Source organism: Ictidomys tridecemlineatus, chromosome 12 (assembly GCF_052094955.1).
Source record: "Ictidomys tridecemlineatus isolate mIctTri1 chromosome 12, mIctTri1.hap1, whole genome shotgun sequence".
Taxonomy (NCBI): Eukaryota; Metazoa; Chordata; class Mammalia; order Rodentia; family Sciuridae; genus Ictidomys; species Ictidomys tridecemlineatus.
In genome coordinates this window covers 38,115,541-38,143,256 of record NC_135488.1, presented here as the reverse complement: position 1 = coordinate 38,143,256, position 27,716 = coordinate 38,115,541, and the positions used below count along the sequence as shown (strand labels likewise).

The window sequence follows — 27,716 nt, the reverse complement described above, 5'->3', positions numbered from 1 at the left end:
CAAGAGAATGAGTGTAGGCAGGTAGAATTCAAGGAAGGGGGAATAAGAAAATTGAAAAGAAATGAAAAGACAAAAGAAAAAAATTGAAAATAAAGAAAGAAAAAAAGAAAAACAATTTAAAACAAAAAAAATTATGATAATAAAAAAATGGAAATTAAAGTTTAAAAAATAATAGTAATAATAATAAAATAGAAAGAATTAAAAAATTGAAAACATTAATAAAAAAGTTAAAGAACAACAACAAAACAATGAAAATAAAAGAAAAGAAAAAAAATAATAAAAATAATAATAATAATAATAAATGCAGTCATAGAGCTCGATTAACATCTCTTCCAGTAGGTGGAGCTGTGCCCACTGGGCCAAGCTTCTCTTCTCGATAGGTGGGATCCAATCACTGGGCAGCAGCTCTTCCTCCCAGACTGTGCGGGTCTCCAATCCTGAGTGCCTAGGTCTTTCTCTTGTGTTTCCTCAAGCCAGGTCCCGCTCACCTGTGACACTCACCACAATACTGGCTACACGCCAGGTCTGCTGCTCCTGGGAGCCCAGTTTTCATGAAAACCTGGGCACCCTCTCCCTGTTTGCCTCCCTCAGACCCTACGTTTGTAGAGCTTGGGGCTGAGAACCCCCAGCGAATTTGTTTACCCTCCGGTAGCAACTCCCCTGGTAGCTGGTACAAGGGACCTCAGTTGTCAGCACTGGTGGGAGCGGTAGCCAGGAGTTCTGCGCCGCTAGTCCCGAGTCACTCCTGATTCCCTCGGTCTGGCTATCGTGCTCAGTTGGCTTTTACCTCTGTAAGTTCAGGCGGGCCGACTAGTTATTTCAGCGGGATCATTAGTGCTGAGTCATGAGAAGCAGACGAACTGGAGTTTGAATGCAGCCGATCCGGGCTCCGTGTGTTCTGAGAAGTCCAGAATGTTTGCCCTGGATCCACTCAGCTCAACATTGCCTAGTGGACCTGAGCAAACAGCATTTTGACAGTTTACTTCTCCCTATGCCTGCGCAGCTGAAGGGGTTAGAGACTTGATCTCTCCGCGTCCGCCGCCATGTTGGATCACTTAGATTTTAAATTGTCACTCATCAGCTGTTCCATTTTGCTCTGGGTCGGCGGTTCACTCATGCGGTGAAGAGACTGCTCTAATGTGCTCTGCAGGAAGCGGCGGCGGCCCAGCTGTGGCCCTTGGGACACCCGGGGAGGGGGTGCGGGCTCGGGGAGGGGAGGCAGTGCCGCGGGCTGGGTGACTGGGCACGCGAGAGAGCAGGCGGGGCGGGGGAAAGAAATTGAGATCCAGATTCAGCAAGTGAGTGTGGGAGGAGAGACGGCAGGAGAGAAGCAAGGCGGAAAGCCGGAGAGGAGAGGGAAAAGGGGCCGAGAGAGCCGGGCAGCTCGGGGACTGCAGCCTTACTGCTCCCGCTGGAGTCATGACGGGCTCACTCCACCTAGGCCCCTTTCTTGACACGGTGCTTAGTCTTTGTCGACAGATCTCCTTTAATGATCTTTACTTTTTCTTTTAAGACGCGGCAACACACGCTGCGGGCTCAGGCGGCACAGGGGAAGGAGCGGCTCACTCCCTTCCCTGATATTATATTGCCTAATATTCATGTTTTTAACGGTAGATTTGTCATCTTGTTACAGTTTTAAGATTCTTTTTAGCAATCTAGATGTTACTTTATTAGTTCTTCTGCCTAATTTGAGTGAACTTACTATTCTTTTCCTATTTTAAAGTAGATATTTAGAGCACTAGATTTAGACCTTTCTTCCTTTCTCTTGCAGATATTTAAAGTTTTCTGCAGAAACTAGATCAAAATAAGGGGGAAAAGGTGTAGGGAGAATGCGGTGAAAATAGAGGAGAGATCAGAGGAGTAGAGAAGGGGGATTGAGGAGAAAGGTGGAGGGATGGGAAATGGGAGGAACAGTGAAATGAAATTGACCAAACTGCCTGCATACATACAGAAATATACTTGTGTGTTTTTATAAAGCACCAATTTAAAGAAAAACTCTAAATAAATAGAAGGAAGATGAGTACAGTAGAGGAAAGGGAATGGAGTGGGAAAAGGAAAGGGAAAGGGGAAATCCTAGGGACTGAATTGGAGCAAATTCTATTTCATGCTTGACAATTGTGTCAAAATGAACTCCAATGTTATATATATAACTACAGTGTACTAATAAAAAAGGCGGGGTTGGGTTGTGGCTCAGCGGAGAGCGCTCACCTCGTACGTGCGAGGCACTGGGTTCTATCCTCAGCACCACATAAAAGTAAACAAATAAAGATATTGTGTCCAAGTACAACTAAAAAAAAAATTAAAACAAACAAACAAAAAAACACAAAGTAGAGCTGGGGCTGTGGCTTAGCGGTAGCACAATTGCCTGGCATGTATGAGGCACTGGGTTCGATTCTCAGCACTACATATAAATAAATAAAATAAAGTTCTATAAACAACTAAAAAAATATTTAAAAACACAAAGTTACATATTTTCCTCTTCATGCAGCATTAGTCCAGGCATGGTGTGGCACACACCTCTAATCCTAGTGGCACAGTAGGCTACTGCAGGAGGATTGCAAGTTTAAAGCCAGCCTCAGCAACTTAACAAGGACCTATTAACTGAGTGAAAGAGACTCTGTTCCTAGATAAAATATGAGAAAGGGCTGGCAAAATGGCTTAAGCACCCCTGGGTTCAATACCCAGTACCAAAAAAAAAAAAAATACATACAAGTTTAGTTATATTCTGCATTTTAGACTACTGTTTTGTAGTAACTTTAATAAGAATGATTCATATGCTATATGGTTCACTATTTAGAGTATACAGTTCCGAGGTATTTGGTATATTCATAGAGTTGTGCAACCTTCAGTAAAAAGCAACATTTAAACATTTTCATGAAACCGCCCTCCCCCCAATTTAGGTCTTTAGTCCATTTTAATTTATTTTTGCACATGGTGTGAAGTACATGGTACAGATTCATTCATTTTTTTTTTTGCATATGGCTGTGCTATTGTCTTAGCAACATTTGTCCAAAAGACTTTGTTTCCCTATTAAATAAACTCAGTCAGCATCCTTGTCAAAAATCATTAGTTCATAGACACTTTACTTATTTTATACTCTCAGTTCTGTTCCATTGATCTGTGTGTTTATCCTTATACTGGTACCACACTGACATAAAAAAACAAAAAAGTATGAGTCTTCCTATTTTGTTTTTATTTTCAAGAATTTTTTGGTTGTCCTGGGTCTTTTGAATTTCCATATGGATTTTAGGATCAGATTGTCTATTTCTACAAAGAAGTCCCCTGAGATTTTGATAGTGACCGTGTTGAACTGACAGTTTGGAAATATGAACATCCTAATAATATCAAGTCTTCTGATACATAAACATAGGATGTAGTTCCACTTGCTAGATCTTTTATTTACTTCAACAACTTTTTGTTGTTTTAGAGAATAAATTATGCCTTCTTGGTGTGAAATTTATTCTTAAGATATTTTATTATTTTGGATGCTACTTTAATTGGATTTTTCTTTTAGTACTAGAGATTGAACCCAGGGGTACTCTACACTGAGCTACATCCCCAGCTCTTTTTATGTTTTGAGACAGGGTTGTGCTAAATTGCTGAGGCTATCCTTGAACTTTCAATCCTCTTGCCTCAGTCACTGGGATTATAGGCATGTGCCACCATGCCTCCTGATTTCTTTCTTTCTTTTTTCCTTTTGGTATGGAATTTTTAATTTTAGATTCTTCATTGCAAGGGTATAAAAATGTCATTGATTTTTGTATACTGTGACTTTCTTGTATCCTATAGCCTTACTGAAATTGTTTGCTAGTTCTAATAGATTTTAATTGGATTTCTTAGGATTTTCAATATCTAAGAACATATCATCTCTGAATAGAGATAGTTTTTATTTTTTTCTTTCTAATCTGGATGATTTTTTTTCCTAGTTTTATTTCCCTGGCTAGAACTTAGTATAGTGTTGAATAGAAGTAGTGATATCTACCTTATATCTTTATGATATTCCATCTTCTTCCCTGTCACTTTCTTTCCTTTATTTTGCTCTAGCTTCTCCATATGAGAAGAAACATTCTTGGCTCTGAGTTTTCTGAGTCTGGCTTATTTCACTTAGCATTATTTTCTACATTGCCATCCATTTATCAGCAAATTGCATTATTTCATTCTTCTTTATGACCGAGTAAGACTTCATTGTGTGTATATATACCATAATTTCTTGATCCATTCATTTGTTGATGGGCATCGGGATTGATTCCATAATTTGGCTATTATGAATTGTGCTGCTGTAAAAAGAAAAATATAAGGTAGATAAGTAAAAGAAGGAAAATGAGAGGGAGGGAGGAAAGAAGGGAAAGGAGTAGAAATATGGAATGAATTAAGCAATAGCATGTTATATACATATATACATGTGCCAAAAAGAACTTCATATATATAACATATAAAAATATAATATATTTATATATAATATATATAAAATAAACAAATAAGGTGAGAGAACAGGGGGAGGGAGGAGGGAAAGAATAGAGGAAGGGGGATTTTTTAAGATGTCCTTTATTAGATTGAGTAAGCAAACTCCTTTGTCTCCTTAATTGGAAGAGTATATTAATCATTAAAGGGTTTTGGACTTTGTCAAATGCTTTTTTTATGTATCTGAGATGGTCATGTGTTTTCATTTTATAGGTATGGTTTATTACATTAATTCATTTTCAGATGCTAAACCAATTTTACATTCCTGAGATAAATCCTACTTGGTCATGGTTTAATAACTTTTTCTTATGATGCTGGTTGGTTTTCCAGTGTTTTTGTTAAGGATTTTGTGTCTATATTCCTAAGAGTATCTTGTTTTGTTTTCTTGTAATACCTTGTCTGATTTTGGTATCAAAGTAATCAGATCTCATAGAATGAGTGTCTTCCTCTTTGATTTTCTTTATAAAAGTTTTTATATAGTTGGCATTACACTTCTTGGAAAATTTGGTGAAATTTACCAGTGAAGCCACTTGGATCTGGTCTGTTATTTTGGGAAAGTATTACTAAAAAAACTCTTTGTTATTTTAGGTAATTCAGTTAATGCAATTTTTTTCTTGTGTTAGTCTTAGTTATTTGTGTTTGCAGAAATTCGTTCATTTCATCTCAGTAATTCATTAGGATATAATCATAGTTTATTTTTATGATTCTTTTTATTTAGTAATGACACATTACCTTCTTTGATTTCTCTCCCCCTTTGTGTGTGTGCATGTCTGTATGTGTGTTCAGTGATGGGGATTGAATCCAGGGCACATGCTAGGCAATCACTATACCACTGAGCTATACTCCTAACCCTCCTCTTTCATTCCTGATTCTCTTGAGTTTTTTTTTTTTAATTTTAGATCAGTATAGGTACAGATCTATCAATTTAGTGGATCATTTCAATCAAATAACTTCAGGTTTTGACATCCCTTGTTATTGTCTTCTATTTCTTTCTCTTCCTCCACTCTAACCTTCTTTCTCTTCTCCCTTCCTTTCAGTGTGAATTCTCCCTAGCTCTATTTGCCCCAGCTTTACTAAAATATAATTAACAAGTGAAAACTGTATATATTTACAGAGTCTAATATGATCATTTAATATCTGTTTATGTTGTGGAATGAATCAGGCTAATTAACATACTCATCATCTCATATACTTGGTTTTCCATGTATGTATGTGGTTAGAATATTTAAGATCTGCTTTCTTAGTTTTCAAGTATACAGTACCTTATTATTAACTATACTCAGTGTGCTATAAAATAAGTCTTTAGAACTTATTTGTTTTCCTAACTGAAGCTTTGTACCTTTGGACTAGCAGCATTGGGTAACAGCCCTTCCATTCTACTCTCTTGATTTTATGAGATCAACTTTTTTAGATTCCATGTGTAAGTGAGATTACACAGTAATTGTCTTTCTGTGCCTGTCTTATTTCACTTAACATTAATGTCCTCCAGATCTATCCTGGTCACAAATGCAAGATTTCCTTCCTTTATAAGCTAAGTAGTATTCATATAGCTATGTAGATACTTCACAAGTTTGTTATTGATTCATCCACTGATGGACACCTAGGTTGATTCCATGCGTTAACTATTGTGAATAAACACTGCAATGAATATGAGAATGAAGGTTTCTATTTGACATACTGATTTCATTGCCCTTGGATATATACCTAAGGGACTGCTGAATCATGATAATTCCATTTTTAGTGTTTTGAAGAAAACATTGTTTTCCATAATGGATATACTAATTTATATTCCCACCAACAGTATATAAGGGTTTCCTTTTTCCATAGCCTTACCAACACGTATTTTTCCTCTTTTTGATAACAGGCATGATAACAGATATAACATAATAACTCATTGTAGTTTGTTTTCTATATGTTTTATTAGTGCATTATAGTTATATGTAGCAATAGGGTTCATTTTATCATAATAATACATGTATGCAGTATAATTTGCTCCATTTCAGTCCCTACTACTACTTCCTCTTTCCCTCTGGTCTTCCTTCTTCCTGTTCCCCTTCCTCTACTCAACTGATCTTCCTTTTATTTATAGTTTTTTTAATTGATCCATTATAGATATACATAAAGGGAAAATTTGCTGATATATTCATATATGTACATAGCATAATTTGGTTTGTTTCTTTCCATAGTTTCTGCATTTTCCCATCCCTTTCCTTCTCCTCTAACCACTTGTTGTGCTCCACTGATGTCCCTTCTACTTTTTATGGAATTCCACCCTTTATTTTCCCTTATTTTTCTCTAGCTTCTGCATATGAGAAAAAAAATTTGCTCTTTGACTTTCTTAGTCTGACTTATTTCACTTAGCATGATGTTCTCCACTTCCATCCATTTACCAGAAAATGCTGTCATTTCTTCTTTTTGGCTGAGTATTGTGTATGTATATACCTCATTTTTTATATCCATTCATCTGTTGACAGGCATCTGAGATGGTTCCATAACTTGGCTATTGTGGATTGTTCTGCTATAAATATTGATATGGCTGTATCCTTATAGTATGCTGAATTTAGATCTTTTGGATAAATGTCAAGGAGTGGGATAGCTGGGTCATGTGGTGGTTCCATCCTTAGTGGTTTTTGTTTGTTTGTTTTTGTTTTAATTTTCTTTTTTTTGTAGTTGTTTATGGAAAGAATGCCTTTATTTTTGTTTATTTTTATGCAATGCTAGGGATTGAACTGGTGCCTTACAAATGCTAGGCAAACGCTCTGCCTCTAAGCTTCAGCCCTAGCTCCTCATCCTTAGTTTTTTGAGGAATCTCCATACTGCTTTTCAGAGTGGCTGCTTTGCAACCCCTTAACAGTATATGAGTGTACGTATTTCCCCACATTCTTGCCAGCATTTATTGCAATTGTATTCATGATGATTGCCATGCTCACTGGAATGAAGTGAAATTTCATTCTAGTTTTGATTTGCATTTTGCTGATTGCTAGGGATCTTGACCATTTTTTCATATATTTGTTGATCATTTGTATTTCTTTTGAGAAATGCTTGTCTAATTCTTATGCCCATTTATTAATGGGGTTGTTTTTTGGTGCTAAGTGTTTTGAGTTCTTTATATATTCTGGATATTAGTCTCCTCTTGGAGATTTATCTGGTAAAGATTTCTCTGTTCAAGTTCTTAATTATTTCCTTTGCTTTAGAATCTTTTTAATTTGATGCAGTCCCATTTATTCATGTTTGGGTTTCTTTCTTTTGCTTTAGAGGTCTTGTTAAGGAAGTTGGTGTTTGCATCAGTGTGTTGGAGTGTTGTACCTGTGTTTTTTCCATTTGTTGCAAAGTTTCCGGTCTAATTCCTAGATTTTTAACCTGCCTTCAGTTGACTTTTATGCAGGTGAAAGATAGGGATCTAGTTTCATTCTTCTACATATGGATATCCAGTTTTTCCAGTGCCGTTTGTTAAAAAGGCTATCTTCTGGTATTCCCCTTCTCCCTCCTTTTCCCTCCCACCCCTATTCCCTATTTAGAGGTAATTTTCCACCCATGCTCTCCCTCCCTACCCCACTTTGAATCACCCCCCTATTCCCTATCTAGAAGTAATTTTCCTCCCATGCTCTCCCTCCCTACCCTACTTTGAGTCACTCCCCTTATATCAGAGAAAACATTGGGCATCTGGTTTTTGGGTATTTGCTAATTTCACTTAGCATAATCTTCTCTAATGCCATCCGTTTCCCTGCAAATGCCATGATCCCATTCTTTTTTAGTGCTGAGTAATATTCTATTGTGTATAAATGCCACATTTTTTAATCTATTTAGTATTAAGAATTGTAATGCAAAAAAAAATAAGAGAGCTCATGTATAATGGCATAATTTGGCTTGAACATACTGTATATACAGAGTTATGAAAAATTGTGCTGTGAATGGATAATTATGAATGTAATGCACTCCACTATTGTCATGTATGTAAGAAATTTTTAAAAAGGCTATCTTCTGGGGCTGGGATTGAGGTAGAGCGCTTGCCTAGCACATGCAAAGCCCTGGGTTTGATCCTCAGCGCCACATAAAAATAAATAAATAAAATAAAGATATTGTGTCAAACTACAACTGAAAAATAAATATTTTTTTTAAAAAAGGCTGACTTCTCCAACAAATGATTTTGGTATCTTGTTGAGTATCAGTTGACTGTATCTATGGAGTTTGTCTCTGTATCTCTGTATCTCGTCTATTCTATTAGTCTTCATATGTATTTGAGATCAAGTATTCTTTTTTTTTTATTGTTGGTTGTTCAAAACATTACATAGTTCTTGATATATCATATTTCACATTTTGATTCAAGTGGGTTATGAACTCCCATTTTACCCCGTATACAGCTTGCAGAATCACATCAGTTACACTTCCATTGATTTACATATTAATATACTCATGTCTGTTGTATTCTGCTGCCTTTCCTATCCTCTACTATCCCCCCTACCCTCCCCTCCCCTCCCCTCTTCTCTCTCTACCCCCACTACTGTAATTCATTCCTCCCCCTTGTATTATTTTTCCCTTTCCCCTCACTTCCTCTTGTATGTAATTTTGTATAACCCTGAGGGTCTCCTTCCATTTCCATGGAATTTCCCTTCTCTCTCCCTTTCTCTCCCACCTCTCCTCCTTGTTTAATGTTGGTCTTCTTCTCGTGCTCTTCTTCCCTAGTCTGTTCTTAGTTACTCTCCTTATATCAAAGAAGACATTTGGCATTTGTTTTTTAGGGCTTGGCTGGCTTCACTTAGCATAATCTGCTCTAATGCCATCCATTTCCCTCCAAATTCTATGATTTTGTCATTTTTTAATGCAGAGTAATACTCCATTGTGTATAAATGCCACATTTTTTTTATCCATTCGTCTATTGAAGGGCATCTAGGTTGGTTCCACAGTCTTGCTATTGTGAATTGTGCTGCTATGAACATCGATGTAGCAGTGTCCCTGTAGCATGCTCTTTTTAGGTCTTTAGGGAATAGACCGAGAAGGGGGATAGCTGGGTCAAATGGTGGTTCCATTCCCAGCTTTCCAAGAAATCTTCATACTGCTTTCCAAATTGGCTGCACCAATTTGCAGTCCCACCAACAATGTGCAAGTGTACCCTTTTCCCCACATCCTCGCCAGCACTTATTGTTGTTTGACTTTATAATGGCTGCCAATCTTACTGGAGTGAGATGGTATCTTAGGGTGGTTTTGATTTGCATTTCTCTGACTGCTAGAGATGGTGAGCATGTTTTCATGTACTTGTTGATTGATTGTATGTCCTCCTCTGAGAAGTGTCTGTTCAAGTCCTTGGCCCATTTGTTGATGGGGTTACTTGTTATCTTATTGTCTAATTTTCTGAGTTCTTTATATACTCTGGATATTAGGACTCTATCTGAAGTGTGAGGAGTAAAGATTTGTTCCCATGATGTAGGCTCCCTATTTACCTCTCTTATTGTTTCTTTTGCTGAGAAAAAACTTTTTAGTTTGAGTAAGTCCCATTTGTTGATTCTAGATGTTAACTCTTGTGCTATGGGTGTCCTATTGAGGAATTTGGAGCCCGACCCCACAGCATGTAGGTCGTAGCCAACTTTCTCTTCTATCAGATGCCGTGTCTCTGATTTGATATCAAGCTCCTTGATCCATTTTGAGTTAACTTTTGTGCATGGCGAGAGAAAGGGATTCAGTTTCATTTTGTTGCATATGGATTTCCAGTTTTCCCAGCACCATTTGTTGAAGATGCTATCCTTCCTCCATTGCATGCTTTTGCCCCTTTATCAAATATAAGAAAGTTGTAGTTTTGTGGGTTGGTTTCTGTGTCCTCTATTCTGTACCATTGGTCCACCCGCCTGTTTTGGTACCAGTACCATGCTGTTTTTGTTACTATTGCTCTGTAGTATAGTTTGAAATCTGGAATCGCTATACCACCTGATTCACACGAGATCAAGTATTCTGATACCTCCAGCATTGCTCTTCTCATTCAGGATTGCTTTGGCTTTTCTGGGTCTTTTGTACTTCCGAATGAATTTTAGAATTTTTTTTATAGCTTTGTAAAAAATATCATTGGTATTTTGATGGGAATTGTATTGAATCTGTATAACATTTTTTTGTAGTATAGGCATTGTGACAATATTATTCTACCTATCCAGGAACATGGAAATTTTTCATCTTCTAAGATCTTCTTCCATTTCTTTCTTCATTGTTCTAGCTTTCATTGCAGAGATCTTTAACCTCTTTGGTTTGATTTATTCCCAAGTATTTTTTGTTTTGAGGTTATTGTGAATGAGATAGTTTTCCTGATTTCTTTCTTTGCATTACTGGAATATAGTAAAGCTATTGATTTATATATGTTGATCTTGTATCCTGCTACTTTGCTGAATTTATTTATAAACTCTAGAAGTGTTCTGGTAGAGTTTTTTTTGTGTCTCTAGATAAGGTATCATATCATAAGCAAATAGATAATTTGACTTCTTCTTTTCCTATTTGTATTCCTTTAATTTCCTTCTCTTGTCTGATTGCTCTGGTAGAGTTTCAAGAACTATAATGAATAGGAGCAGTGAGAACGACATCCTTGTCTTGTTCCTGACTTTAGAGGAAATGCTTTTTGTTTTTCTCCATTCAAAGGATGTTGTCATTGAATTTGTCATATAGAGCCTTTATAATAAAGAGGTAAATTCCTTCTATCTCTAGTTTCTCTAGTGTCAAAACATGAATGGATACTGGATTGTGTCAAAGGCTTTTTCCACACCCATTGAGATGATCACATGATTCTTGTTCTTAATTCTGTTTATTTGGTGAATTACATTTTTTGATTTGTGTATGTTGAATCAACATTGCATCCCTAGGATGCAATCATTTGATTGTGGTATACTACCTTCTTACTGGTGTTTTTTGTTTTGTCTTGTTTTGGGTACTGAGGATTGAACCCAGGGGCGCTCATATCCCAGCCCTTTTTTTTTAAATTTTCTTTGAGACAGAGTCTCATTAAATTGCTAGGGGCCTTGCTAAATTGCTGAATTTGCAATTCTCCTGCCTCAGCCTCCCAAGTAGTTGGGATTACATGTGTGTGTCACCACACCCAGCCTTTCTGTTTTTTAATATGGTTTGTTAGTATTTCTTAAGGACTTCTGATCTGTGTTCATCAGAAATATTGGTCTGTAGTTTTTTTTGCATGATGTGTGTTTGTTTCATTTGGGTATTAGTGTGATATTGGCTTCATAGAATGAATTTGGGAGTGTTCCTTCTATTTCTATTTTGTAGAATAATTTGAAGAGAATTGACATTAGTTCTTTAAGGATCTGGTAGAACTTGGATGAGAATCTATCTGATCTTGGGCTTTTCTTTGTTGGAAGGCTTTTAATTTCTGCTTCAGTCTCATTGCTTGATAGAGAAACTGTGGAATGAAACTGACCAAACTCTCCTGTGTATGAATATACCACAGTGAATTTCACCTTTATGTATATCTATAATACAGTAATTTTTTAAAATCTATAAATATATAGAAGAAAGAACAGCTAAATAGAGAAAAGGGAAAAGGAGGAAGGAAGGGAAAGGGGATATAACTGAGAACTGAACTAGAGCAAATCATATCCAGGTACTATGATTATATCAAAATGGACCTCAATATTATGTATATAATCCCACTATTATATATTATGTATAACTTTAACATGCTAATAAAAATTCTTTTTAAAAAGAGTCAGTTATGGGGTTAGGGTTGTGGCTCAGTGGTACAGCACTCGCCTAGCACGTGCGAGGACCTGGGTTCAATCCTCAGCACCACATAAAAATAAATAAATAAAATAAACGTGTTGTGTCCAACTACAACTAAAAAATAAAAACATAAAAGAGTCAGTTACTTAAGGAAGTCTTTCCTGACTTCCTGGACTTTTTCAGTCTAGGTCGATTTCCTTTGTTAAATACTTTTCTCCTGAAATATTTTCTTTTCTTTTATTTGGAGGGGGTACCAGGGATTGAACTCAAGGGTACTTGATCATTGAGCCACATCCCTAGCCCCATTTTGTGTTTTATTTAGAGTCAGGTCCCACTGAGTTCCTTAGCACCTTGCTTTTGCTGAGGCTGGCTTTGGATTCGGAATCCTCTTGCCTCAGCCTCCTGAATTTCTGGGATTACAGATGCTTGGACAGAAATAGTTTCTTAATATGTATTTTAAATTCATCTGTATCATTATTGGATTGATGCATGAGTCCCTCAGTGTTCTGGAGGTTACATAATAGATCATCTTACTTCCCTTGAATATACATTGAGGCACAGTAACTGGAACATAGAGTATACTCCATAAATATGGAATGGATGGCTGGGTAGATATATGGATAGAAGGTTGGTATGAAGAATGAATTAGAATGAGTGCAGTGGGAAGGGATGGCTGGAGAAGTGGGAATGAATTGTGGCCAAATAACAAGCCAAGAGCAATTTTTAGTGCTTTATATTGGTAAAAGCACTTTGTAAAACTGCATAAATTTCGTCACCTCTCAGTTTTGTTATTTTCACATTATAGAAAACATATATTTCTCTGTTGGTGGCAGTGTACTTACATAAGGCCTTATTCCAGTAAAGGGTGGGAGATAAAATTATTTTGAGCATTTGAAAGCATTTATGTAACTTGAATCTCATGTTATGGTTTTGAAAATATGCTCTTATTTCTCATAAGTGGTTGTATTTTTAATTTACACTTTCCCAGAATCTTTTCCCCTCAGAGGTGTCAGTGCTAGAAAATTATCAAATTGTGATAATTTTATGATATTATAATTTCATATCAACATGTCAGTCAAGAATAGAAAAATGGGCACTGTGAATGAAACAGTGACTAATATTTTGTCTTTAGCCACAACACTTGTAGAGTAACTGAAACAGTGGCAAATCCAGATAGTATAATAGACCAAATGTGTATATCTGAGCTAGCATCAGGAGTGGAAGTTTTTTAAGTGGGAAAAGGTTTGGGTCTAAGTGTGTGTGTGTGTGTGTGTGTGTGTGTGTGTGTGTGTGTGTGTGTCTGTGCGTGTGTATACACACACATACATATACACACACACGCACATACATATATATATATATTTTAGAGAGAGAGAGAGAGAGAGAGACTTTTTTTTAATATTTATTTTTCAGTTTTCGGTAGGCACATCTTTATTTTATGTGGTGCTGAGGATCGAATCCAGCGCCCCACACATGCCAGGCGAGCACGTTACCACTTGAGCCACATCCCCAGCCCCTAAGTATATTTTTTTAAATGACCAGTTGAACACCCTACTTACAGATTTTATTTGAGGATTTTTTTAAATTCCTGATTTCTTTTATTTTTTAATTAATTAATTAATTTTGTAGTTGCAGATAGACAGTGTGCATTTATTTTATTTATGTGGTGCAGAGGATCAAACCCAGTGCCTCACATGGCTAGGCAAGTGCTCTTCTAGTGAGCTACAGCCCCAGCCCTATTTAAAGAAATTTTTTTTTTACTTTTGCTTTGTTTTTTAAAAAATTTATTTATTTTTGCATTACAATTTTTAATACACCTTTATACCACAATTTATCATATCTCTGATTGTATATAAGGTATGTTGACACACACACAAAAAGAAATTTTAAACATGAATTATCTTTCTTGGAGTGTTTTGCACGGACTATTAATACCTATATTGTCTAAACTTCTTATAGTTTTAGTGTACTAGTGTTAAAAGATTGGCCCCACTTTGTTTTGCATGTTTTTCCAGTTAAAAAATAATATATATATATATATATACATACACACATATTTATTTAAAAAATTATCCTATCTTTGCAGCACTTAAATGCAGAAAGGTCTTACAAATCCCAGATTGCAACCTTGCATAAATCTCTTGTGAAGATGGAGGAGGAGCTTCAGAAAGTTCAGTTTGAAAAAGTGTCTGCTCTTGCAGATTTGTCTTCCACAAGGGAACTCTGTATTAAACTTGACTCAAGCAAAGAACTTCTTAATCGACAGCTGGTTGCTAAAGATCAAGAAATAGAAATGGTATGTAATATATTTTTAAGATGCCTTTAAAAATTGCTATTACTATAACATTGCTATTTTAAAGAGAAGTTCTCTTTCTTTTTTGTATATATTTATTTTTTAGTTGTAGCTGGACACAATACCTTTATTTTATTTATTTATTTTTATATGGTGCTGAGGATTGAACCTCATAAAGTATCACAAGTATATGGAAATTGAGCAACACACTTCAAAATACTGTAGGTAAAAGAAGAAATCACAAAGGGGGAAAAAGAGATTAATGAGAATGAAAACACAGTGTGCCAAAATGTATAGGATACAAATAAAAATTAAAATATTTTATTTTTAAAAATACATTTAAAAAACAGGAAAACAGTTGATCAAATGAAGTTCATTCAAATTTTTAAAAAACTTTGGTGCTGTAAATAATATTAAAAAGTAAAAAGCCAGTGCATGGAATGGGGGGAGATATTTGCAAATCATTTATCTAATAAGAGATCTGTATGTAAAATACATACAGAATTCTTATGACTTAATAACCCAATAAAAAATAAGCTAAGGATATCAGTAGACATTTATCTACACAAGATGCATAAATGGACAGTAAGCACATGAAAATATACTTGGCATCATTAACAATCAGAAATGCAAATCACTATTTCACATATACTAGGATGACTGTGTTTCAAAAGGCAGATGCTAAAAAAATATTATTGACAAAGATATGGCAAAAGTGGAATCTTCATACACTGATGGTGGAAAGTAAGTGAGGCCATTGTGGAAAACATTTTGTCAGTTCCTAAAAATGTTAAAAATAGGATTAATATACAACCCAGAAATTCTACTCCTTTTATATTTAAGAAGAATAAAAATTATATGAACACACAAAAACTTTTACACGGTTCTCCATGATAGCATTATTTATAACAGACCCAAAGTGTAATTCAAATATTCCTAACTGTGAATGCATACCTGTGCTGCAATGGAATGTTATGGAATATGATGAGGCAATAAAAGTAACAGAGTACTGATATCTGCTAAAACATTAATGGCTTTTTTCTTTTTTTTGGTATTGGGGATTGAAACCAGCAGTGCTTAACCACTGAGCCACATCCCCAGACTTTTTTTTTTTCCTTTTTCTTTTTTTGAAACAGGGTACTAATATTGAGTCTCTTTGGGGGAAGTTGAAAAGCTGTAATTTAGATTAAAGTGATGATTGCATGAGTCTGTTAATATGTTTAAAATCATTGAATTGTATACTTATTAAATGAGTAAGTTGTGTGGAATGTGAATTATGTTCCAGTAAAGCTGTTGCCAAAAAAAGTGATGCTCCATTTTGTACTAGTGTCATCCAAGTATATGGGCTTACCATTGCCTCTTTTAATGTTCATCAACACTAACAAATTTGCCAATTTGATAGAATAGTGTGTCTTTTAAAATTTTATTGGTTCTTTTTAGTTGTACATGACAGTAGAACCCATTTTGACGTAATCATACAAGCATGGAATATATCTTATTGTAATTAGAACCCTAGTACCTCTCCTTCCCCTCTTTTCCCCACTCTTTGCTCTCCTCCCTCTATTGATCTTTCTGCCATTTACCTGTAGTTTTTTTAAATTAATTTATTGTGGATGTACACAATAGTGAGATTCACTGGTGTATTCACATATATACGTGGGAAAGTTATGTCAGATTCATTCCACTGTCTTTCCTTTTTCTATACCCCCTTCCTTCCTTTTTATCTACTCCTCTGAACTTCTATTCCCCACCCTGCTTATTGTTAGCTTCCACATATCAGAGAAAACATTCACCTTTTAATTTGGGGGAATTGGCATATTTTACTTAGCGCAATAGTCCCTAGTTCCATCCATTTACCAGCAAATGTCATAAAGTCATTCTTCTTTATGGCTGAGTAATACTCCGTTGTGTATATAAACCACATTTTCTTTATCCATTCATCTATCAAAAGGCACCTAGGTTGGCTCCATAGCTATTGTAAATTGTCTTTAATAGACTTTGATTCAATTGAAATACGTTTAGCAATATCTACATATGCTTTGGATCCTTGACCAGAGTGGGGAATGCTAGTAGTATCTAGTGGACAGAGGTCAGGGATTTTGCTGAAAATTCTATAATGCAAGGGCAGCTCTCCACACCAAGTAATTATCTAGCCCAACAAGTCAGGAGTGTCAAGGTAAAAAACCCTGGACTGGGAGTTGCATCTTGTTTGAATTTATATCATTTTGACCACTAGCAAGCATAAATTTTTGTATGTTTGCTGTTTAGTTGTATTGCTTCTTTTGTACGTTTTAATCATATCATTTTCATATTTCTCATTCATCTGAGTTTTTATACTAATAAAGGTATTAACTATTTTATTTACAAAGTTTATTTTTTTCCAGTTGAAAGTTTCTTTTGAATTTTTGGTTAAGTTTATGTTGACTAGAAAAATGTTTATTTTTTATGTGGTTAAACTTATTTTTGCATTGTATTTAGCTTAGAAAATTCTTCCCCTATCTACCTACCTACCTGTCTCTACTCCAGCAATTTTGTTTTTATTTATATCCCTTTACTGGATTTTAAACTTACGCTTTCACATTTAACTTTTTAAATGCCTATAGAATTTATTATAACATATATTATAAAGATTAATTTTTTTGTAAATAGTAATGACAAGTCTTCCACCTTTTGAAGAAATATTTGATGTATAGAGCATATTTTAGGTTCAAGATAACCTTCAGAAACTTCCACAGGTTTAGCAAGAGAGGAATTTATGTTTTCCCCTTGCATTCCTTAACTGTGGAGTAGCTAGATATTTGTAACTCACCTTTCTTAAGACAGAGCAGTAGTCATAGGTATCACCCAGACAGCCTGGCAGTAATATATACAGAAATATCAAAGCTGGAAATAAAAAGTGGTTGCAGTTTGGGATTAATAAGATTTTCTTAAATTAATGAATTTTCTGATCTGATTAGACAGATGGGGAAAGTGATGCTATATAGTATGTGTGGTATATATATTTGTTAAGAAAGAGGACACAGTTTCAAACTAAGAAATTGAAAGTGATTGTCAGTTTATAACATATTGAAAGAACTTGAGAGTCCTTGATTATATGCCAGTTAAATGAATGAATGGAAATAAGTGTAGATATCTTCCTATTATTGTACAGATGGAGAATGAGTTAGATTCTGCTCGTTCTGAAATAGAACTCCTCAGGAGTCAGATGACAAATGAAAGAATCTCCATGCAGAATCTAGAAGCTTTGCTGGTGGCCAATCGAGACAAAGAATATCAGTCTCAGATAGCACTTCAAGAAAAAGAGTCTGAAATTCAGCTTCTTAAAGAACACCTTTGTTTGGCAGAAAATAAAATGTGAGTTGGCTAGCAGTATAATAACTTAAAGTTATATTTCTTAAAATTTTGGTTCTTTATAGATCAGTAGAATTTTAAAACCTGAATTTAGGGAATTTAGCTCCCATACTTTTTCATTAATTAAACTGAGGATTACAAATATTGTGATTTGTCTAAGATTTTATATTTAGTTGTATTATGTTTGTTCTTATCTAAGATATCTAAATTTAACCATCTTTGCTGGGGTTTTTTCCCAATAGAGCTTTAGGTAAAATAGAATGTCTGATCTAAAATATTGCCTTTAGGAAATGTAACCAGAGTAGAAAAAAGTAAGCACTCTGAAACTGGAAGAATTTTTTTTTTTAGAGAGAGAGAGAGAGAGAGAGAGAATTTTAATATTTATTTTCTAGTTTTCGGCGGATACAACATCTTTGTTTGTATGTGGTGCTGAGGATCGAACCTGGGCCGCTCGCATGCCAGGTGAACGTGCTGCTGCTTGAGCCACATCCCCACATTTTTTTAAAAAATATTTTTAGTTGTAGATAGACACAATCTTCTTATTTTGTTTATATTTATGGATCAAACCCAGTGTCTCCCACGTGCTAGGCAGGCACTCTACCACTGAGCTATGTTCCCAGCTCCCCAGAAGAATTTTTGTATGTGTGGATCATCTGATATTGCTATCTAGTGTTTCCATTTGTCATTAGTGTTTCTGTATACTAGATACCTGGAAGAATTCCTGAATTTACAAAATACCGAACATTTCCCCAGAGCGTGACTTTTGACTTTCTTTGTTTGTTTTTGTTAGAATCCCTAGTACAGCTTACACTTTATTAGAACTCCCAGCTGGAGATTGGAGTGGAAATGCTTGCCTTGATAGAGAACATTTCTTTCATTAAACCTGGTTAACACTTACTACCAATGGGGAGTTTTAGCCCATATTTTTGTATGTCCCATCTATAACATTATCTTTTCCCCCATCATCAGTACCTTTTAATCTAACTCTTTGCTATGTTGAGTCTGTAGAATTTCTTCATTCTTAGGAGGCAAAAGTTAACTCCTTGAATTGTTGACAGTGGCAACCATGAAAGAAAAAAAAAGTTGGGGAGGGGAGTGTGGGAAGTTGGAAGGGTAGTGTAAAGAGATTTAATAGTTACCAGTTAACAATTTCAAACTAAATTATTGACATTGCTGTCCTAAACTGTTCTATAAGTGAGATTCCTTGAGATTCTGCCTCGCTTTTTACCAGACAGAATATCAGATTTCTCCAAACCCTTCTTTATAATATTTAAGCAGGTAGGCATAGTTTACATCTGACCTCATTAAGGACAGCAGTGACCCAGCTTCTGACTTGTGCATCCTGAAATTTTGTTTCTATTCCTAAAGATTGTTCTCTAACTAATCTTACTTTCCAGGAAAACATTGGTGGTTTCTGCCTTCTAGATTCATTTCTTAACTTTCTGTTTGGCTTGTCCTTTGAAAAATCACCCCTTTCCTGTAACACAATGATTTGAGAAATTGCCTCTTTGCACTTGTCTTTATTTCATAACATGTTCTTCTCCTGGCTCTCTAATCATTATTTTGACCATGGATCTTTCTGGAGGATAAGGAATTCTTTTATCTCTCAAGCCCCACAGCTTTGTCCTTGCTTCTTAACCTAGGATCTGAGGAAGGTTAGGAATCATAGTCTTGGCAATCAGCTACTACTGAGAGCTCCTGACTAAGCAAAGATGCAGAGTCAGGGCCATTTTCCTTCAGAAACTGCTGTTAGGTCATGGCAGCTGTGACTGAATCATTCTTTTCAGTTACCGTAGCTAGACTGTTGGGATAACTTCAGCTGGGTTTGTAGGAGCCCTTTTTGAAGCTGGTAGGTGGCAAGCTGCCTCAGTAACGTATACGAAAACTCCTACCATAAGGGATACACTGTTTTAGAATGACTGGTAAGTTATATCACTTAGAACTAGTGTGATAATCATTTGTTTTTTCAGTCTCTAAAGTTTGTATTTCAGCAGCTGTCTTGAAAGCAAGCAAAGAGAATAGAATGTTCTGGGCAAGCAGAATTCATCTGTCATTATCTTTCTTGGAGTGTTTTGCACTGACTATTAATACCTATATTGTCTAAACAAAGATAATATGCCTATTATATGCCATATTATCACTAATATGATAGTGTGCCTTATCAAAGAGTTTTTGAGGCATTGTTTAGCCTTAAGGATTCTGTCAAACTGAAGAGTTTTTGTGTAACAGTTCTACATAACAAATTTTATTTCATTATAAGTATGTATAAAGTACTTGGTTGAATTGATGTATATAAATTGAATATATATGTGTGTGTGTGTATATATATGTATAAAGCCATATTAATCATGATACTAGTGAATTCTAGTATTATTTGTTCATACTACTGCTTATGCTGATATAATACTTGAAAGTACTTTTATAAAAACTATTTGCAGTAAATAGGAAATATAGATAACTTTACATCATATATGCATAGGGAAGCAAAAAAGTTTTAACTAATTGAATGGGACTGGGATCACTTAGGCTCTTCAAGTAGGCTAGTTTATACATTTAATATGTCTAAAATTGGCATATTTCATATGTTCTAATAAATTGTCCATAAAAATCATGCTGTGACTTGGATCCAGCTGAGAAACCATTGCCCACATGGTTTAATACACTCTAGGAGTCATAGCCATATTTTAAGTTTAACTGGGTTTCACTCTTACTTTCTTTTACACAGGGCCATTCAGAGTAGAGATGTGGCCCAGTTCCGAAATGTTGTAACGCAACTGGAAGCTGATTTAGATATTACTAAAAGACAGCTGGGGACAGAACGCTTTGAAAGGTAAGTTTATCTCTATACAATATCTAGCTAGGAAAGCATTGTTTTCTTAGGTAACAGTAGGTTTTAGTCATTTCATGAAGGTTATATTTTAAAATATTGAGTCACAGTTTTATGACAGTTTTAATGTCACTGAACATAAAATTTAAAAGCATCACTATTTTGCTTTAGGGAAAGGGCTGTACAAGAACTTCGCCGCCAAAATTACTCAAGTAATGCTTATCATTTGAGTGCAATGAAACCAAATACAAAATGTCATTCACCAGAACGTGTTCACCATCTATCTCCTGACCGAGGCCTAGATCGATCGTTAGAAGAGTAAGTCAGTTTAAGGATCCATTTTCTTGGGGCCACGAGGAAACTATCAGCGAATATTTGAGGGAGTGAAGAAACTCAAATATTTATGTCTGTCATTACGAGTGATCTGTAAACATGATTACCAAGATATGTTGCCATAAAAATAAAGGATTTTCAAAATTTTTAGTGTTTTACATAAATGCTATATTAACATGAAATATGTCTAATATTTCATCTAATGTTTGCATAAGTTATATTTTAAATTGATTTTTTAAAAAATTTTTTAAAATTTTTTTTAGTTGATGATAAACCTTTATTTATTTAGTTATATGTGGTTCTGAGAATCGAACCCAGTACCTCACACATACTAGGCAAGCACTCTACCACTGAGCCTCAACTTCAGCCCTGATTTTTAAAAATTTCTATAACAAATATTTTTCATTGTGCCTTTTACTATAAAAATGTTAATTATTATAGCACTGAGAAATATATATTCTTTAGGAAAGAAATAAGCTAATGTTTCAGAGGAAAATATTTTAGGTATATTCTGCATGTCACAAATTTTGTAATAAAACAACTTTTAATTTGGAATAGTTTCAAGTGTGCATGAAGTTAAAAAATAAAAATAGTATAAAAATATCTGCATATCTTCACCCATTATCACTATTAATAGCTAATTAATTTGTTAAGTTTATGCTCCATTTGCTTTTCATATGCATGTGTGCTCTCTCATGCATTCACTCTTACACCTGCTCCTTCTCTTTCACTGCACATACATGCATGCATATACACAACTGACCAGTTCCTTCAATTCCAGATCACACTCTCAGGTTTCTTCCTTGCCTTATTTCATTCTGTATTTGTATATTCTTTATTCTATGATGTGAGAATGCTGGCTCAACATCAATGTGCTTATTCAACATCAGTACCTTATTTGTTTGCCCAGTCCCAGAATGCATCTAAAGTAGTTTCAAATTTTCTATGCCAGTTTCACTACAGTAACAGACTGACTTCTAAAAAGTTTGAGATCCATTTGCAGTTCTTCCTTCCTGCTCTCTTACATTACCTTGTCCCAATTATTGAGGGTATATAATTAAATACTAAGTTTACTGATTACTTGAATTAGTCCTTCTTTTGTTTCCCCCTTTTTGTTGTGGTTATGGTATTCAATTGAAATAACATTAAATTCATTTGTTTCAACTTGCTTTCATTTTTCCTCTTCTAGCTTTTCCTTGATTTAATTAATTCTATTTTGAATGTGTAGATTAGCATACTCTTAAAAGTCAAAACTCCACAAGAAGTAATCATCAGAGAAGTGTCATTTTCTGTTGTACACATCCATCCCATGGCACATGCTTCTACCCCTTTCCTTTGTTATTTTTATGATAAAGATATAGAGACATATATTTTTCCTTTCTTAACCAGCACACTGCATGTACTTGTTTGTACTTCACTCTTCTCCCTTAGTAATGTGTCCTGGAAGTCAGTCTAAATTGATGTAGATTCTCTTCATTCCTTTTTATGACTGCTTAATATTCCTTTCTGTGGATATTTTATAGTTATTCAACCAGTCTCCTATACTTGGACATATAGGTGGTTTCCAATGATTTGTAATTATAATCAAGACTACAGTGAATAATCTTATGCATAGGTATTTTCATATTATTGGAGAAGTATTTTTAGAATAAATTCCAAGAAGTGAGATTTCTGGATCAAGCAGTAATGCATATGTAGCTTTTTAAAATATTGCCAAATTTCTCTCCGTAATGGTATCATTGTGCACTCCCTCCAGCTGTGTGTAAATGCTCGTTTTCCTACAGCCTTCTCAGCAGAGTGAATTTGTACCAATATGGTAGGTGGAAAATGATATTTTAGTGTAGTTTTTATTTGCATTTCTATATTACAAGTGAAGTTATCTTTTAATAGACCATTTTTATATCTTCTGTATTATTTATTCATTTCTTTTGCCTATTTTTAATGGGTTTTTGGTCTGTTAATTTAATTTTTATATATTTTGGAAGATTAATCTTTTATCTGTGATATGTACTATAAGAATTTATGCTCATTTTTGTCATTTGTCATTAATTTTACTTATACCATTTACTCCCACTTTTAAAATTTTACGAAGTGAAAATTTCAAATCTTTTCCTTTTCTGCATCTGGATTTCTAGACATAGAAAATCTTTCTCTATATCTAGATAATAGAGATTTTCACCAGTGTTTTCTTTTAGTACTTACATAGTTTTACTTCTCTGTATTTCTGATGCATTTGGAATTTAGATTATGAGTGGTTTGAGGAATAGATCTTTTATTTTTCCAAATGAGTATCTAGTTGTCCCAAGATCGTTTAGTTAAAAAAAAAAAAAAAACCTCTTTGTCCCAGTCATTCACATTTCTTTCAGGACTTTCTCTTTATATTCCATTAATCTGCCTGTTTGTGTACTTATTGTCTGTTTTATTTTAGAGACTTTCTGGTATTTTTATGTAGAAATAGTCCAATGATATGCCTGGAAAACTGGATTTCTAAGAGAGGAAGATCTATAGAACTCGCCAATTTTTGTAATACAAATGCTTCCGATATGACCAGTTTCAAGCTATCAATGGTTTAATCTGCAGATTACCAAATTCTTAAATATTTACGATTAGCTGAGAACCAGTCTCAGGACAGAAATAGGGTCTTCCTTGTAAGTGTTTACCTGTATTTTCTTGAGAGTTTATTTTTCCATATGAACTTTTGGGTCAATTTGTCTTACACCATTTTTTTAAAAAGTCCATTGGAATTTTTATTAGGATCACATTATATTTATAAATTAACACAGGGAGAGCTGACATCTTGATGATAGTGATACATTCTAACCAAAAGGAGGAAATGTTTTACATTTGTTTGAATTTACATTTGTGTCTTTTAGGAATTCCTTGTAGTTTTCTTTATATAGATTTTGAACATTCCTTGTTAAGGTGATTCCTAAATATTTTATTTTTTGTGTTGCTATTATAATTTTTTATTCATTTATCTTCAAAAGTACTGTTGATATTTATGTTTTTCTTTTTATTAGTACATTATGATTATAAATAATATTGAGGTTCATTTTGACTTATTCATACATGTATGGAACATAATTTGCTCCAATTCAATCCTTAGTACTTCCCCTTTCCCTCATGTATTCCCTACCCCTTTTCCACTTCCTCTACACTATTGATTTTCCTTATATTTATTTATAGTTTTTTTTAAAATTTGTGCTTTGTAGATATACATAAAGGTGAAATTTGGTATGATACATATATATATAGCACAGTTTGGTCACTTTCATTCCACTGTTCCTCTCTTTCCTTATCCTTCTTCCCTCAATCCCTTTTCTCTGTTCCACTAATCTCCCTTCTATTTTCATGGGATTCTCCCCTCATCCCCTCTTCCCCTTTATTTTGTTCTGGCTTCTATACATAAGAGCAAACATTTAACCCTTGACTTTTTATGTCTGGTTTGTTTCACTTAGCATGGTATTCTCTGGATCCGTCCATTTACGAGCAAATACCATAATTTCATTCGTTTTGTGGCTGATCAAAACTTTATTGTATTTTTATACAGTTTCTTTATCCATTCATTTGTTCTTTTTAAATTTTTTTTTAGTTGTAGTTGGACACAACTAAAATTTATTCATTTTTATGTGGCTGTCATTAATTGCGCTTCTATAATCCTTGATGTGGCTATATAATTATAGTAGGCTGATTTTAATTGTTTTGCATAAATACCCAGGAATGGGATAGCTGGATCATATGGAATGGATCTATTCTAGTCTTTGAGTCATACTCCTTTCCAAAATGGTTTTACTAATTTGCAGTCCCAACAATGTATGAGTGTACCTTTCCCCTCATATTCTCACCAACTTTTATAATCTTTTGTGTTCTTGATGATTGTCATTCTGACTGGCATGAGATGAATATAATTTTGATTAGCATTTCCCTGTTTGCTAGGGATGTTGAATACTTTTTCATGTATTTGTTGGCTATTTGTATTTCTTCTTTTGAGAAATATTTGTTCTTTTGTCCACCTATTAATTTGGGTTATCCTTTTTTATGTTTAGTTTTAGTTTTTAGTTTTCTTTATGATGTTTTAGTTTTTTGAGTTTTTATATATTCTGGATGATAATCCCCAGTTGAGGAGCATCTGGCAGAGATATTCCATTCTTCATTCTCTTGTTTCCTTTGCTGTGCAGAAAATTTTTAATGTGATGCTCCCAGTTATTGATTCTTGGTTTCATTTCTTGCACTTTAGGAGTCATGTTAAGGAAGTCAGTACTTTCACCAATATGTTGGAGTGTTGAGCCTACGTTTTTCTAACAGTTGCAAGATTCTGGTCTAATTCCCAGGTCTTTGATCCACTTTAAGTTGACTTTTGTGCATTTTCTACATATGGATATTCAGTTTTTCCAGCACCATTTGTTAAAAAGGCTCTCTCTCTCCAATGAATGCTTTTGGCATCTTTGTCAAGTGTGACTGAATCTGTGTGAGTTTGTGTCTTCTATTCCATTGTTTTGGTGCCAATACCGTGCTTTTTTATTACTGTAGCTCTGTAGTATAATTTGAGATCAGATACTGTGATGCCTCCCGCATTGCTCTTCTTGCTCAGGTTTGCTTTGGCCATTCTGAGTCTCTTATTCTTCCACATGAATTTTTAGAGTTGAAATATATCACTGGTATTTTGATGGGAATCGTATTGACTGTAAAATGCACTATGGATATTTTTGAAGCAGACCAGACACCCCCACTCAAAAGAAACTTGCCCTAATTAAGCTTCTCCTCTTGCCAGATCAGCAGGATGTCTGCAGAGGTTATTGTGGTTGGTAGTTTCCTCTTTCTTATAAATGCACAACATGCTATCTCTGTTTTCTTAGTTTTTTAAAAAAGTGAAACCTATGTCTGGTCTAGGGGATGGAGGGAGAGCACTTGACATGTGAACTTCCCAGCCCCGCCCCCACTGGGTATAAAGGTCAAAAAATTTCCAAAATCTATGTTCAGAGGAAGAATTCTTAGGCGAGAGCCACCTCTGAACCCTGAAGTCAATGAACCTGCTTCCTGCAAGTTACTTGGGTGTCCAGCCTCTTCTGTCCTACTTCATTTTGACAATACTAATTCTATACAAGAAAAGGTCTTCAGGTTCTTTCTTTAGTGTTCTATAGTTTTCATTGCAGAGATCTTTAACCTCCTTGTTTAGATTTATTCCCAAGTATTTTTTATTTTGAGGTTACATTTGATGGGATAGTTTTCCTGATTTCTTTCTCAACAAATTCATTACTGGAATATAGGAAAGCTATTGATTTATATATATTGATCTTGTATCCTGCTGCTTTGCTGAATTTATTTATAAATTCTAGAAGTGTTCTGGTAGATTTTTTGTGTATTCTAGATAAAATATTATAAACAAATAGAATTTTTTAACTTCTTATTTTTCTATTTGTATCCCTTTGTATCTCTTGTCTGATTGCTGTGATAGAGTTTCAAGAACTATAAGGAGTGGTGAGAAGGATATGCTTGTCTTGTTCCTGACTTTAGAGGAAATGCTTTTTGTTTTACTCCATTCAGAGGATGTTGTCATTGAATTTGTCATATAGAGCCTTTATAATGAAGAGGGAAATTCCTTCTATCTCTAGTTTCTCTAGTGTCAAAACATAAATGGGTGCTGGATTGTGTCAAAGGCTTTTTTCACACCCATTGAGATGATCACATGATTCTTGTTCTTAATTCTGTTTATTTGGTCAATTATGTTTTTTGGTTTGTGTATGTTAAACCAGTATTGCATCCCTGGTATAAAATCCACTTGATTATGATATACTTTCATCTTACTGTGTTTTTGAAGGCAACTTGCCAATATTTTTTTAATTTTTTAAAATACTTATTTTTTTTAGTTGTAGTTGGACACAATACCTTTATTTATTTATTTTTATGTGGTGGCTGATGGTGGAACCCAGGGCCTTGAACATGGTAGGCAAGCACTCTACTGCTGAGCCACAATCCTAGCCCCAACTTGCCAATATTTTTAAAGGATTTTGTGTCTATATTTATCAGGGATATTATATTGGTCTGTAGTTTTCTTTGATTGATGTGTCTTTGTCTTGTTTTGGTTTCAGTGTGATAGTGGCTTCATAGAATGAATTTGGGAGTGTTCCCTTCATTTCTATCTCATGGAATAATTTGAGGAAGCTTGGCACTAATTCTTTTTTTTTAAATTTTTTTTATTGTTGGTTGTTCAAAATATTACATAGTTCTTGACATATCATATTTCACATTTTGATCAGGCATTAATTCTTTTTTTTTAAATATTTTTTAGTCATTGCTGGGCCTTTATTTAATTTATTTATTTGTATGTGGTGCTGAGAATTGAACCCAGGGCCTCACATGTGCCAGGTAAGCACTCTACCTCTGTGCTACCACTCTAGCCCCCAGGCATTAATTCTTTTTTAAAGATCTGGTAGAAGTTTGCTAAGAATCCATTTGGTCCTGGATTTTTCTTTGTTGGAAGCCTTTTAATTTCTGCTTCATTCTCATTAGTTCGGTTTGGGTAGGTCATGTGTCTTGAGATTTGTTTGTATTGTCTAGATTTTCTAGTTTATTGGAGTGTAAGTTTTCAAAATAGTTTCTAATGATTCTCTGGATTTCAGAAGTATTTTGGTGATAACTCTAATTTTGTTGATTCAGGTCTTCTGTTTTTGTTTGGTTTGTCAGTCTGGTTTATCTCTTCAAAGACTCAACTCTGCATTGATCCTGTGTAATTTTTTTTTTAAATTC

The 27,716-nt window shown here is 34.7% G+C and overlaps 1 protein-coding gene across 9 annotated transcripts in view; it reads left to right on the top strand.

Annotated features, from left to right (window-relative positions):
- The window catches only part of Tsga10 (testis specific 10), a 291,349-nt gene that overhangs the window by 85,617 nt on the left and 178,016 nt on the right, over nt 1–27,716 (top strand). For 7 of the 9 annotated variants that reach the window (XM_078028531.1, XM_078028528.1, XM_078028529.1 and 4 more), the window contains 4 exons: nt 14,252–14,461; nt 17,610–17,812; nt 20,535–20,639; nt 20,808–20,954. In XM_078028531.1, the coding sequence (XP_077884657.1) occupies nt 14,252–14,461; nt 17,610–17,812; nt 20,535–20,639; nt 20,808–20,954 (665 nt within the window). Of the gene's footprint in view, nt 1–14,251; nt 14,462–17,609; nt 17,813–19,599; nt 19,732–20,534; nt 20,640–20,807; nt 20,955–27,716 lie in introns of those variants that run through there. The other 2 variants (XM_078028530.1, XM_078028537.1) reach the window with 2 other exon arrangements.